The following is a 15,116-nucleotide window of genomic DNA, read 5'->3' on the forward strand; positions in this document are numbered from 1 at the left end:
TCATACACAGTGTAGTCATCAACCCAAAGGCAGGAATCAATGTAACGTTTATCTACCTTCTCCTTTTGCTTCTTTCCCTTGGCTGTTATTGTAATCTTTTCTCTCTTCAGTCATGTCTTTCATTATTTCTGAAGCTTTTGATCTGTAATCTCAACTTGAATATTGACTTCTGACTTTCTGAGGGTGAACCTTGGCTGTTGTGGTACCTTCCTGATTCATAAGTACCCTAACAGGTTGTGCTCCAGGAGCGATAGCCAACACTCCAGTATGTACCCTAATCCTGGTTGGCATCTAATAGCCCTAACATGGTGCCTCCCCCAGGGAATATGGGAGCAGGAAATAAATGTTTTCTCTGTCCCCTACTGTTTCAAAATGTATTCACTTTGATACCATAACATTGTATTATGTTTTGCTGGATATTTGTAATTTAAAGAAGAATGTAGATAATGTGGTAGTCTGACTACTTTGTACAATGAAGCCATAAAATAATAATTGCTTATTATTTTTCCACATATAAAATTCTGACATATTAAGTGATTGCCTCATACTTTATGTTAGCATTGATATAATTTTCATAGCTGAGCCTCAAAATTATAATTTTATTTGAAAAATTTGATGAACACAAACCTTTTTTGAGATAGAGTTTCAACATGTTGGAATCAATGTAAAGTATAATCAAGGAGTTTACATAGTATTTATTTGGTAATCTCAAGCCTCTTTTCTATGTCTTTGTGTTTTAAAGAATCAAACCAAGGAGTGGACAGATTTGTGCAAAGAAAGAGATATCCCCTGCTCAGATGATTATTCTCTTATGAGTACCCTAGGAGAAGCTGTGACAATTCGAGCTTGGAATATTGCTGGATTACCTTCTGACTCATTTTCCATTGATAATGGGATCATCATAATGTAAGGAAAATATTCTTCTCACAAATGATCTTTATTGAGTTATTTTAATGTTATTTATCAGATCTATTAATTGGCTCACTTTTGAACAATTTAAGGTAGTAAACTTTTACAGGATTGGAAAAATTTACTTAATAATTCACTAAATTAAATGAATAATCTTTTCCTTTTCCTGTTAACATTGGAGTTGTTTAGTTTTAGAGATGATAATCAACAATTTGAATAACTCTACACTGGAGAATGTAGATTAAGTGGCAAGTGTGTGGGTTAGCTTGCTGCTGAAATAACAGATTTTTTGGTGCCTATTAAACACAGGATGGAAACTAGCTCACTGTTGAATTACTTACCATGTATCATGAAGACAATTTGTGTTGATTTTAAATAGTAAAATATACCTTACAGTGGCATATCTGGGAAATTTCTGAGATTCTAGAAGTCGCACTTTTGTCCCGCTAGATTAATCAACTTTAGCCTTTTCTGCTCGTGTTTTTGTTGTTGCTGTTGTATTCCTCTCAGAAGAGCTTTGACACTTATCAAACACTTATAAATGTAGCTGGTTATCCTGAGAGTAGCAGTTAGGACTTGTTTTGATTTACAGTTTATCTACTTTTGTTCCACTTAGCAGGGTGTCTGTAACCGTTATATCCACCAAAGCCAGACTGCATGTAGTTCTCTAGGAAATAAATATGACTTTTCTTTTGAGTCTAGTCAATTTCAACAAAAATAGAACTCAAATGAACATTTTTATTTTTAAGATTCTAAACCTGGGGCCAGCATTGTAGCATAGCAGGTAAAGCTGCTGTCTGCAGAGCTGGCATCCCATATGGGCACCAGTTCAAATCCCAGCTGCTGCACTTCCTATCCATTTCCCTGGTAACGTACCTGGGAAAGCAGTGGAAGATGGCCCAAGCTTCTTGTTTCCACCAGGCCCAGTCCCTACCATCGTGGCCATTTGGGGAGCGAACTAGTAGATGGTAGACATTTCTCTCTCTCTCTCTCTTTCCCTTCTTTCCTCCTTCCCTCCCCCCTTCTCCTTCTCTTTCTCTGTAACTGTGCCTTTCAAATAAAATAAAATAAAATAAATCTTTAAAAGAAGATTCCAAAGCTTTTAGTGATTATTATTCACGATGACACATGCACATCTTGGAGGTGATGAAGGTAGAAAATTATATAACCCAGGGACTGGCACCGTGGCTCACTTGGCTAATCCTCTGCCTGTGGTGCCAGCACCCCATATTGGCGCCGGGTTCTAGTCCCAGTTGCTCCTCTTCCAGTCCAGCTCTGCTGTGGCCTGGGAAGGCAGTGGAGGATGGCCCAAGTGCTTGGGCACCTACACCCACATGGGACACCAGGAGGAGGCACCTGGCTCCTGGCTTCAGATCAGCGTAGCTCTGGCCGTAGCAGCCATTTGGGGGATGAACCAACAGAAGGAAGACTTTTCTCTCTGTCTCTTTCTCTCATTGTCTAACTCTGTCAAAATTAAAGAAAATTATATAACCCCTAAATCTTTGCTGTTCCTTTGTAAAAATGATGGAATATTAGCAAAAAATTATGGTCACAACTAAGAAAAAAGTATTAACATTGTTCATTCCTGGTTTCTTTCACCAATGTATCTTGTCAATCTTAGAGCTTTCAGTAAATAAATTTAAGGTAATCACTTTGAAGTATCAGGTACATTTCATGTGTACTTTCATGATGCCTTCTTCCATTTCGCAAAGATCCTTGTTTGATGACACCTACTAATGAACACTTACCGAGGACCTAATCCTGTTCTAAGTTCTTGTCTTAGCTAAGTGAAGGATTGATTATTTAGGAAATCTGTAAGCACTGATAAAATTTGAACAAGTAAGAGTACAATTCACTTCTGGAGTTTATTGACACCTATGTTCTTGGCTAATAAGAATTTTTCAAGTTAGTAATAACTTTAAATGCAACTGGGTTGTATGTTACCATTTTACAACTTAAAGGATTGGGATTGTTCAACTGCCTAGTAAGAAGATCACATGTATATCAAATATAACTGATTGTTTTTTAAAAGGAAGTTCTCATTTTATAGGAGAGACACATTTTAGGTTAGTTTCAATATCATGCTTCCTTAGTTTTTATATATGTGTATAACTAGAGTTTATAAGTAGGAAAATAGCAAAACTCTGAAATGCATCACTATTATATATTCAAATTCTGTGTCTTTCTGTGAAGACTTCTGTGAACATGAATTATCAGTTAGAAAGTGTGTTTTTTTTTTTCCAAAAAACCCAAAGAGCACCAAATAACAGTCATCTCTAAATAGTAACAAAAGAAAAACACTGTAAAAACTTGGAAATTGAGTGCTATAAAAGTTCAATTTTGATTTGAGAACTACTGGTTTTAATGTGCCTGTGGATTCAAGAATGTTTGATGAAGGAAGAGAGAAAACTGTGTAGTGAGAAATAATTTCTTGTCAAAAATAATGTAAAATAATGGTATAGAAGAAGGAAGTGCATAGAGTGCTTGTTCATTTTGAATTCAGGATTTACATTTCTTGGGAATGAAGTTATTTAAACTAGTGTTTGTTATACATAGCTTGCCACATAATTGTTCATAAATATTTTTCCAAAAGCTAGTATTACCTTTTCCAACTTTCCTGAAGCATTAGCTCCTTTGAAATTTTATTCACCTAAGACATTATTCTATGAAAGCCTTCATTTAAAAATAAATAAATTTTATAAACTGAAGTCACAAACATTTTAATATCTTTGAATCAAAAAGACTGCTATATTGAGAGTATTGCATGGGGAAAATTAACTTGATACATTGTTAAGTGGATATAGAACAACATCTGTTTTGTTTCTGTACAGAGAAAGAGAGGGAGAGAGGGGGGAGAGGAAGAAGGAGGGCAGAAGAAAAGGAGAGAGTGAGAGAATGAATATGTCTATGTCCAATTTTCCAGTGTAATTTGTTGAAGATATTATCCTTTTTCAATAAAATTGCCTCTGCATCATTCTGAATATCAGTTGTCCATATACATGTGGGACTGTTTTTGAATTCTGTATTCTGTCCCTTTCATATTTTAAAAAAATGTTTATTTCTTTCATCTACATGAAAAGCAGAACAACAGAGAGAGAAGAGAGAAACATCTGGGTCTCCCATGTGGGTGGCCTGGGCCCAAGAACTTGAGCCATTGTCTGCTGCCTCCCAGGATCGCATTAACAGGAACTGAATTAGAAGTAGAGGTGCCAGAAATCCCCAAATTCTAAGATGGTGGAATTAGGGAGGGAGCTTGCTGCTCTAAGCTATGTGGAGATAGCTTAAAAAAATTGTAGTCTCAGGGAGGAGTTGGAAAGAAAGCTGCAGTGGAAACTACACAGAAGGAAGAGGGATGCTGTGACTCTACGTGGAGGATATGGATGTGCAGCATCTATACAACACAGGACCCCAGCAGCCAAGAGCACCAGTGCCAGCTTTGGAGAGTGAGGTAACACCAGACTGCAGCAGCTTAAGTTGCTGGTGATATAGCTGCAGGTAGAGTCCAGCATGAGTCTACCTGGAGTCCTATGAGGAACAGTATAACTGCCAACCTAGAAGAAAAAAAAATGGCACACTTCTCTCTCTCTCTCTCTGTGCCCCACCCCCTGACAACAGCACCCTACAACTGGCTGAGAGAGGGCAGGTACCATTTTGGACATAGATAACAGCTACACCAGCTTGTGTCCACGCACCCAGCAACCAGCCAAGAGGAGGTGCTTGAATCCAGCTGGGATGATTGACAGGGGACTAGGCACCCATATAGGACTGTGAGGTGCCCCGAGAATCCCAGTGCATCATAGGCTCTGGGACTGTGGCTGTTTTCTTGGAGTACCCACAGGCAGCTGGCTCTGGGAATGTCTCCACCTCTCTGAGGATGGGACAGACTGGCAGGGTGCACTGGATCCATGGCACCCTGAGACTGTGGGAGCCTTGTGTGCTGGGACTGTGAAACACTGTGGCTGCATTGAAGGGTGCAGGGTTTGGCTGGGTCTTTGTGCTGTCTGAACAACATGCTCCTGAATGAACAGTGGTTCATAGAAGAAATCAAAAAATTTCTGGAAATGAATGGAGAAAATACAACATATCAAAACTTATGAGATACAGAAAGGCAGTGTCAAGAGGGAAGTTTATAGCAATTGGTGCCTACATCAAGAACTTGGAAAGCCGCCAAATAAATAAGCTATGAGCATTTCAAGGACCAAGAAAAACAACAACAACCAAATCCAAAATTAGTAGGAGAAAAGAAATAATTAAAATTAGAGAAGAAATAAACAAAATTGAAACCAAAAAACAATAAAAAAGATCAATGAAATGAAGAGCTGGTTTGTTGAAAAAAATAGACAAAACTGGTACACCATTGGCCCAACCACTAAAAAAAAGAGGTGGGTGGAGAGCCAAATCAATAAAATCAGAGATGAAAAAGGAAATATAGCAACAGATACCACAGAAATAAAAAAAGGAATCAGCAGGAATTACTACAAAGAGCTGTATGCCAACAAATTGAGAAACCAAGAAGACATTGATAGTTTCCTAGACACATACAATCTACCATAATTGAGTCATGAAGATATGGAAAACCTAAACAGCACCATAATCAACACATAAATTTAATTATAAAGAGAGACCCTCCCAACAACAACAAAAAAGCCCAGGACAGCTTCACAGTTGAAATCTACCAGACATTTAAAGAAGAAATAATTCCAATTTTTCTAAAGATATTCAAAACAATTGAAAGGGAGGGAATCCTCCAAAATTCTTTCTATGAAGCCTGAATGTTATTCTTAAGCCAGAAAAATATACAACAGAGAAGGAGAACTATAGGCTGATTTCCCTGATGAACATAAATACAAAAATCCTAAACAAAATATTAGCTAATCAAATCCAACAACACTTCAGAAAGATCATTCACCCAAACAAAGTGGGATTTGTCCTTGATATGCAGGGATGGTTCAACATTTGCAAATCAATAAATGTAATATATCACATTAACAAAATGAAAAACAAAAACCATATGGTTATCTCAATAGATGCAGAGAAAGCATTTGATAAAGTATAGCATCCTTTCATGATGAAAATGCTAAGCAAATTGGGTATAGAAGGAACATCCCTCAACACAATCAAGGTAATTTATGACAATGCCACAGCCAGCATCCTATTGAATGGGGAAAGGCTGAAAGGTTTCCCCTAAGATCTGGAACCAAACAAGGGTGTCCACTCTCACTGTTGCTATTTACTAGGGTCCTGGAAGTTTTAGCCAATGCTATTAGGCAAGGAAAAGAAATCAAAGGGATACAAATTTGGAAGAAGGAAGTCAAACTATCCCTAATTGCAGATGACCTGATTCTATATATAGGGGATCCAAAAGACTCCACTAAGAGACTATTGGAACTCATAAAAGAGTTCGATAAAGTGTCAGGATATAAAATTAACATGGAAAAATCCATAGTCTTTGTATATACAAATAGTAACATGGCTAAGAAAGAACTTTTAAGATCAGTCCCATTCACAATAGCTCCAAAAAGTATTAAATACCTTTGAATAAATTTAACCAAGGATGTCAAAGATCTCTACTATGCAAATTATAAAACACTAAAGAAAGAAATTGAAAAAGACATTAAAAAATGGAAAAATCTTCCATGTTCATGGACTGGAAGAATCAACATCATCAAAATGTCCATACTACCAAAAGCAGTTATAGATTCAATGTGATCCCAATCAAAATACCAGTGACATTCTTCTCAGATCTAGAAAAAATGATGCTAAAATTCATATGGAAACACAAGAGGCCCCGAATAGCCAAAGCAATTTTATACAACAAAAACAAAGCCAGAGGCTTCATGATACCTGATTTCAAGATTACTACAGAGCAGGTATAATCAAACTGCCTGGGACTGGCACAAAAACAGACTTGTAGACCAATGGGACAAAATAGGAACTCCAGAAATAAAGCCACATATATACAACCAACTTAACTTTGACAAAGAAGCTAAAATCAATCCCTGGGGTAAGGACAGTCTCTTTAACAAATAGTGCTGGGGAAACTGGATTTCCACATGCAAAAGTATGAAACTAGATCCAAACCTTACCCCTGATACAAAAATCCACTCAAAATGGATCAAAGACCTAAATCTATGACCTGATACCATGAAATTACTAGAGAACACTGGGAAAACTCTGCAAGACATTTCCATAGGCAAAGATTTCTTGGAAAAGACCCCAGAAGCACAGGCAATCAAAGCCACCATGTAAACCAAATGGGTTTACATCAAACTGAGAAGCTTATGCACTGCAAAAGAGACACTCAGCCAAATGAAGAGGCAACTGACAGAATGGGAGAAAATATTTGCAAAATAACACAACTGATAAAAGGTTAATACCCAGAATCTATAAATAGCTCAAGAAATTCAAAAACAACAAAACAATCCAGTTAAGAAATGAGCAAAGGACTTAAAGGCATTTTTCAAGAGAGGAAATCCAAATGGCCAACAGACACTTGAGAAAATGCTCAGGATCACTAGCTGTTAGGGAAATGCAAGTCAAAACAACAATGAGGTTTCACCTTACTTCAGATAGAAGGGGTGTCATACAGAAATCAACAAATGACAAATGCTGGTGAGAATGTGGACCCCCGTCCACTGTTGGAGGGAATGTAAACTGGTACAACCACTGTGGAAGACAGTATGCGGATACCTCAGAAATCTGAATATAGACCTACCATATGATACAGCCATCCCACTCCTGGGAATTTACACAAATCAAAAGAAATCAATATATTAAAGAATTATCTCTTCTCCCATGTTCATTGCAGCACAATTCACAATAGCTAAGATACGAAATCAACTGAAATGTCCATCAACTATAGACTTGATAAAGAAACTATGATATATATACCGTATGGAGTACCACTCAGGTGTAAAAAAAAAGAAGCGAAATCCTGTCTTTTGCAACAAGATGAATGCCACTGGAAACAATCATACTTAGAGAAATCAACAGTCCCAAAAAGACAGATATATGTTTTTCCTGATCTGAGGTAACTAATAGAGTACCTGAACAGTAATGTATTGGAGTGAAGTAGACACTAGACACTTTGAGATTTGATGATTGTTCACCACCCCTTGTCTCTTCTTGTGAGGAACAGTGTTCTTTTTTTTCTCTTCATACTATCTGTTGAACTCTTTTACTTAGTATAGGGTTTACTATGAGATCATTAAGTAAACTAAAAATAGATATTTGCAAAGATTAAGAGTGGGAATATGAGAGGGAGGAGGAGGAAGTGTTGGAGCATGGGTGGGAGGCATGTCACTATGTTTCTAAATCTGTGTATATGAAATACATGAAACTTGTATAACTTAAATAAAATTTTAAAATATAAAAGATAAGAACTTTTGTATTTAATTTTTTAAATTTAGTTTCAGAAGTTTGGTTATGATGTGTCTGTGTGTGGATTTTTTTGTTTCTACTTTTTGAGGTTTTCTGAACTTCATGAAACTAAATATCTGTGTCCCAGTGAATTCCTAATTAACCATCTTTATTAAAATATGTTTTCTGTATCAATTGCTTTCTCTCTCCTACTGGAACCTCAGTGACATGAAAATTAAACATTTTCATATTGTCACATAGGTCCTGAGACTCTATTCATTTTTCCTCCAATGTTTATTCCCCATCATTGTTCCAATTGGACAATTTATTTTCATCTGTTTATGGATTCTTTCCTCTGCTACTGAGCCCATACAGTGAAATTTTTATATATATTACAGTTTTTTCAATGCTAAAATTTCCATTTAATTATTTACCTTTTCTGTTTCTCTACTGAGAATATTCCTATTTCCATTTGTTACCAAAATTTACCTTTATCTCATGGAGGATGGTTGTATCTATTTCAAAGATTTTTTTCTGGAAATTTCAACATCTTCCTTTTTCTTTGAGAATGATTCACATTTTTGTTCTTAATATTTCAAATTGGATCATATACTGAAAATTTTGTGGCTTTTTAAAGGTTATTTATGTATTTATTTGAAAGCAGAAATACAGAGAGAGAGGGAGAGACATAAATAAAGATCATTCATCTGCTGGTTCATTCTCCAAATGGCCACAGCTGCCAGGGCTAGGCCAGGTTGAAGCCAGGAGCCAAGAACTCCATCTGAGTTTCCTATGTGGGTGACGGGGCCCAAGCACTTTGGCCATCTCCCTTTGCTTTCCCAGATTTATTAGCATAGAGTTGGATCAGAAGTGGAGCAGCTAGGACCTGAACTGGCACTCATATGGGATGTCTATGTCACAGGTGACATCTTAACCTACTATGCCACAATACCAATCCCTGAAAATTTTGAATAACGGACTTTGTCCTGTTAAAGTCCTCTAGCTAAGATTGATTTTTGTTTTTACAGAAGATAGACCCAATTAAGTTTAGACCCCAATTTCTGAATTTCCTTCTTTGAGTGGTGTTCCGATCCATGTCAGTCCAGATTTGAAAGCCTTTGCTATACTGTTTGAATTTTCTAATCAGTACACATTGCTCTAGGGTTAGTCTGGGACTTGAGTTCATAGTTCAAAGCCTATGGTATGTTTCTTCAGATGTATTCCATGTGTGTACACAACTTAGATAGAGAGCCAAGGTTGGTGTCTGTTTATTCACCAAACTAGTGACTCCTGCCTTCAAGTCTTGTCTTTCCAGGATTTTCTCCACAATTTCCTTTTAGGCCCCTTTCCCTATACTTTTTTGGGCAAATGATGTTCTCTCAGTTTTATCTTCCCGGTAGGACAATTCCATGCTGTTACTTAGGGCAAACTGGCAAGGGAGAGAGAAATACCCCTCACCTTCTGTGCACAACAGAGTCTTCCTTTCTTGCTTTGTTCTGCTCAAGACAATGGAGTTTTGGTCAGTGATTTATGTAACTGCTTCACTACCACTTCTATTTTGGTAATACAGTCCTGTGACTAGATTCAACTTTGGGGTATGGAGTGAGAGAAAAAAGAGAGACATGGAAAAACACAAACTATGAGTTGTCCAAACACTGCCTGGCTCACATATGATCATGTTGATCAGTTCTCCAGTTTGAGTTTTTACAACCTGTGTGTGCTGCACAGTTCCCCCAGTAAGCCAAAAGATCAAAAATGACAACATGAAACTCATCACCTGCTTATTGGTCATTCCTCAAAGTTTTACTCCACAATCATTATTATTTACTATTATTTATTATTGCTTTTTATACTTTGTCTGAAATTTTTAGGTTAATCAATGGAAGAGATAGGCTGTAATAGGCTTAGCTCATCTTGGTCAGCCTCAGAAATCCTCTCCTCTGTGAAATAGTATTTTTATGCAAGGATAATCTTTTAGAGAATTTGAATTTTAAAGTGATTTATTGTTTGGTTTTTGCAAAGTTTTTGGTTTTTGTGAAATTATCAATGTACTCATTCAATCAAGGAAAAAAGAAGAAAGACAAATGAGCATGTACCTTTTCCAAAAGGGAATATAGAATTTAGCTGGGTGGTGCAGTTAAGGAATTATAGAATTACCATAATAGGATATTATCATTATATGAAAGTTCCATAAATTTAATAGGGACAAATTGCTAAAGAAGTTCAGAGACAAAGAGATCAGTGGAGGCTTTGTGGACTATACAGCTTTGAGCTGACCTTGAAACACGAGTAGGACTTCAAGATGAAAAGATGAAGAAGTATATTTTGGTCAAAGAAACAGCATGAACACAAGTATTGTGACTAAAAAATGTGGAAGCAACAGAAGAATGAGTCATTTGATTTCTTTAGGGAAGCATAAATGTTATTTAGCACTCCCACATAATTCTCCAAAATTAAAAGTATTTATTATGTGACAGAATGAGAAGTTGTACATATTTATAAATTTTTATTCCTTTCTAACTTACCTTCTCACCCTCTCCTTTTGTAGGCATACAATTCTTTTTTCATTAGTTGATTATATCTAATACCTTATACCAATGTTTTGGTCTGTTTTCCTCCTAAATATAATTAACAGAGTAGACTGGATTCTACCCTCCACTTGTATGTTAACCCCCAATTTGACTGTGTTTGAAAAGGGCCTTTGAAAGGTCATTAAGGCTAAATGAGGCCATACAGGTGCAGCCTCATCTGGCAGTAGTGTTCTTACAGGATGTGAGAGAGACACAAGGGGCTCTCAGACAGAGAAAAGGGTATTGAGGACACATGGAGAGGTTGCCTGTCTGCAAGACAAGGAGCGAGGCCTCTGTAGAAACTAAACCTGCTGACCTGGCAAGCTTGGATGTTCAAGCTCCAGAACTGTGAGAAAGTAAATTCCTATTATTGAACTCATGCTGTTTGTTCATATAAGGCTGATACTGGAAGAGAAGACTAATTTCTTTGCCATGTAAGCTACATGTTCTGTGTCAGGCTCTAACTTATGTGCTAAAAGAAATGATTACTTAAATTTGGGGACCAAATGATCCAATTACATTCTGAATTCATGCTATGGTAACAGTAAATGGGATATATTATCCTTTCCATCCCCACCTTTTTTTTTTTTTTTTTTTTTTTTTTTTTTTGCCTCAGTTGCCTCATATTTTTTCCTGTTTCCCTTCTGGTGTTATTCATGACTGCTCTTCTAGTTTTTGAAAATCATGACAGTTCATTTAAAAACTGGCCAGGACTGTGGTTTGTGCTCATCAAAACTTCTAAGAAAAAAGAAAATGGGATATATATATATATATATATATATACACACACAAAAGGAATCTTAGCTATAAAAAAGAATGAAGTCCTGTCATTTGCAGCAAAATGATTGGAACTGGTGAACATAATGTTGAGTGAAATAAGCAGGACACAGAAAGAAAAGAAGACAAATACTGTATGTTCCCCCTTATATGTGGGAACTAAAGAAAAAAAAACAGAAAGAAAAGGAAAGAAAGGAAGGAAAGGGAGAGGAAGGGAAGGGAAGGGAGAGGAAGGGAAGGGAAGGGAAGGGGAAGGGAGGGGAAGGGGAGGGGAGGGGAGAGAAGGGGAGGGGAGGGGAAGCAAGGGAAGGGCCCATACATATCAATCTTGCTGAAAAGAAGGGGAAGGGGAAGGGAAGGAAAGGGAAAGGGAAGGGGAAGGGGAAGGGGAAGGGAAGGGGAAGGGAAGGGAAGGGAGGAGAAGGGAGGGGAAGGGGAGGGGAGGGGAGGGAAGGGAAGGGAAGGGCCCATACATATCAATCTTGCTGAAAAGACAGGGTATTATCAAACTTTGTCTTAAATCTTTGTCCAACAATGATTATATATTATATACAACCTATTATATATATTATATACTACTATAGTATTAATGATTTTGTGACTATATTAAAATTTATATAAGTTGAACATCTTTTCATTTTATTATTTTTTTATATCCCTTGCCTATTTTCATGCTGGACTACTGTCTTTTTAGTTTATATTTGTTTATTTGTTGAACTCTTTATTTGGTAGAGCCGTTAAGCATTTGAATGTAATATATAAGATATGTTATCTCAAAAAATAGTGATCAACAAAAAAAAGAAAAAGAAAATGTAAAGTGGGGCTGGTGTTACAACACAGCATGTTAAGCTGCGGCTTTCAATGCCAACATCCTATGTTGGAGTGCTGACACAGTGTCCTGGCTGTGATGCTTCTGATCCAGCTTCCTGCTAATGTGTCAGAGAAGGCAGCAGAAGATAGGCCAAGGGCTTGGATCCTTGTCACCCACATGAGAGACCCTGATGGAGTTCCTGGCTCCTGGCTTCAGCCTGGTCCAGGCCTGGCTCTTGGAGCCCCAAGGAGGATAGCCAACAAATGGAAGATCTCCCTCTCCCTCCCCATTTCCCTCTCCCACCCAGTCTCTCTCTCACTCTGCCTTCAAAGTAAATACATCTTTGAAAAAGAAAAAGAAAAGGAATCTTAATTCTGATTACATTTCACACAATGCGGAAAGTGGTAGGGGTAGATATCATATGGTGATCAAAAATACTGGTTAAGCCTTCTGTAACTCCACAACAGCCTGGAAACTTGTTTCTTTGTGAGTTATTGCTCTTGTTTTTATCACCAAAGGAGGGATCTGAGTGAGAATAAAACATTAAGAATGAGAGTAAATTGGCCGGTGCCGTGGCTCACTACGCTAATCCTCTGCCTGCAGCTGTTCTAGTCCCAGTCGGGGCGCCGGATTCTGTCCCAGTTGCCCCTCTTCCAGTGCAGCTCTCTGCTGTGGCCCAGGAGAGCAGTAGATTATGTATTTCTGTTCACAAGTTCACAGTCGTTAGGCAGATATGGAACAAACTACATATATGACACAAAATTTATACATAGAAGTGCTTACAACCAATATTGGGTCAATAGATTGGTTTACACTCAAGTGTTTATAGCTACTTGCAAGGTTAGATTACACAAAATTGTGCTTTTTGCCTTTTATTTAGACAACTGTATCTTTAATGGTCCAGATTTAAAAGAGAAGATGATGTTCCAATCCTTTCTCTTTCCTTGCCTTATAAATGATAACTGGTAGAAGCTGAAGAGGTGAAGTGTCTTGATCAAGGTCACATGTTTAATGACCAGGCCTAGTGAAGAACTGGAGTTTTCCTGATTTCCAACCCATTCCTCTTAATGTTTCTTATTGTGACATAATTAGCAAAAGCAGCAAGTATTTTCAAAGGTGTAATTTAGCATTTAGGTTTTGTAATTTTCCAAAAAGGAATAAAAGGACCTGTGTTACTTTGTAAAAATGTATTTTTCTCTCTGTCTCTCTCTCTCATTGTCTGTAACTCTATCAAATTAAAAAAAATGGATTTTTGTACTTGCTTTTCTAAGTGTCTCACTCAATCTAAATGTATTTGTTGTAAGAACATAATTTCTCATAGTAGATTAAAAATTAAAATGTAACCCTAAAAGATAAAGTTTAAGAAAATCATATGAGGGACCAATGGTGTGGTGTGATGGGTTAAGCTGCCACCTGAAATGCTGGCATCCCATATGGGTGCAGGTTCAACTTCTGGCTTCTGATCCAGCTCCCTGCCAATGTGCCAGTGAAGGCAGCAGAAGATGGCCCAAGACCTTGGGCCCCTGCACCCACATGGGAAATCCAGATAAACTCCAGGCTCTTGGCTTCAGCCTGGCACAGCAGCAGTCATTGCATCCATTTGGGGGGTGACCCACTGGATGGAAGATCTGTCTGTCTCTTTGTCTCTGTAACTCTGTCTTTCAAATAAATAAATAAATAAAATCTTGAAAAAAAAAAAAAAGAAAGAAAGTGATGTGGACATACTTAAATAGTGTTAGAAACAAATCATGGCTTAACCAGCACTGTATTTTCCATCTTTTTCAGGAACGCAAGAAGGTGGCCTCTGATGATAGACCCCCAAGGTCAGGCTAATAAGTGGATCAAGAACATGGAAAAAGCCAATAGTCTTCATCTAATTAAATTAAGTGATCCTGACTATGTTAGGACTCTGGAAAACTGCATTCAGTTCGGTACTCCCGGTATGTAGTTCGGTAACAGCTGTATATTACAGAAAAAACTAGAGTGGGCACAAATATCTCAAAACTATGTAGATCATTTCTTTGTTAAAAAAAAGGTATCTGGGTCAGACTCATCATAAATGGTGACTTTGTTCAAGTCTTTGTTGATAATCCAATAAGATCTTCAGAGATTATAAACTTTGTAGAAGTTTAGGAGGTTTTCTTTGTCACCAGGATTCATTTGTTATGCTTCCTCTAATTTAGCTGTTTTAAGGTTTATTTGTTGTTTCCCTTTTTTTTTAGTTCTCATTACAATTCTACAATTTACATTTTAAAGGACCACTTAATATGCCAGTAGTATTTTAACACATTAGTCCGATTTTCTATTTATTCTACTCTCAACTTGTCCTACAAGTGGCAGAGGAGAGAGTACAGATTTTATACATGTGCCTATTGTCTATCCTTTCCAGTGGAGTGATTAGAAGCATGAAAGGGAGTGTTCAATAAAGTGCTTATGCAGATATCACATTTGTCAAAACAAAAACAGAATACTTGTGATTTTAGTAAATTAGAATTATTAGTACTGTTTTAAGTCATGTATGTAGCTATTTATATAACTATAAATGTAAACACTTATGAAGCTACAGCATATGTGTGGTTAGTCCCAGAAAAAGTACAAGTCTCACTACTATTAGGGCTAGTACAATATGGAAGAACCATAATAAATATACCTGGTAGTGTTACAGATATGTTATTTGTACATATTAATAA

The 15,116-nt window shown here is 37.1% G+C and overlaps 1 protein-coding gene across 2 annotated transcripts in view; it reads left to right on the forward strand.

Annotated features, from left to right (window-relative positions):
• The window catches only part of DNAH7 (dynein axonemal heavy chain 7), a 384,555-nt gene that overhangs the window by 266,743 nt on the left and 102,696 nt on the right, over nt 1-15,116 (forward strand). For both annotated transcript variants that reach the window (XM_089330144.1, XM_089330145.1), the window contains 2 exons: nt 743-906; nt 14,212-14,366. In XM_089330144.1, the coding sequence (XP_089186270.1) occupies nt 743-906; nt 14,212-14,366 (319 nt within the window). The remainder of the gene's footprint in view (nt 1-742; nt 907-14,211; nt 14,367-15,116) is intronic.

This window comes from Oryctolagus cuniculus, chromosome 3 (assembly GCF_051225735.1).
Source record: "Oryctolagus cuniculus isolate XC-2025 breed Fujian yellow rabbit chromosome 3, ASM5122573v1, whole genome shotgun sequence".
NCBI classification, from domain to species: domain Eukaryota; kingdom Metazoa; phylum Chordata; class Mammalia; order Lagomorpha; family Leporidae; genus Oryctolagus; species Oryctolagus cuniculus.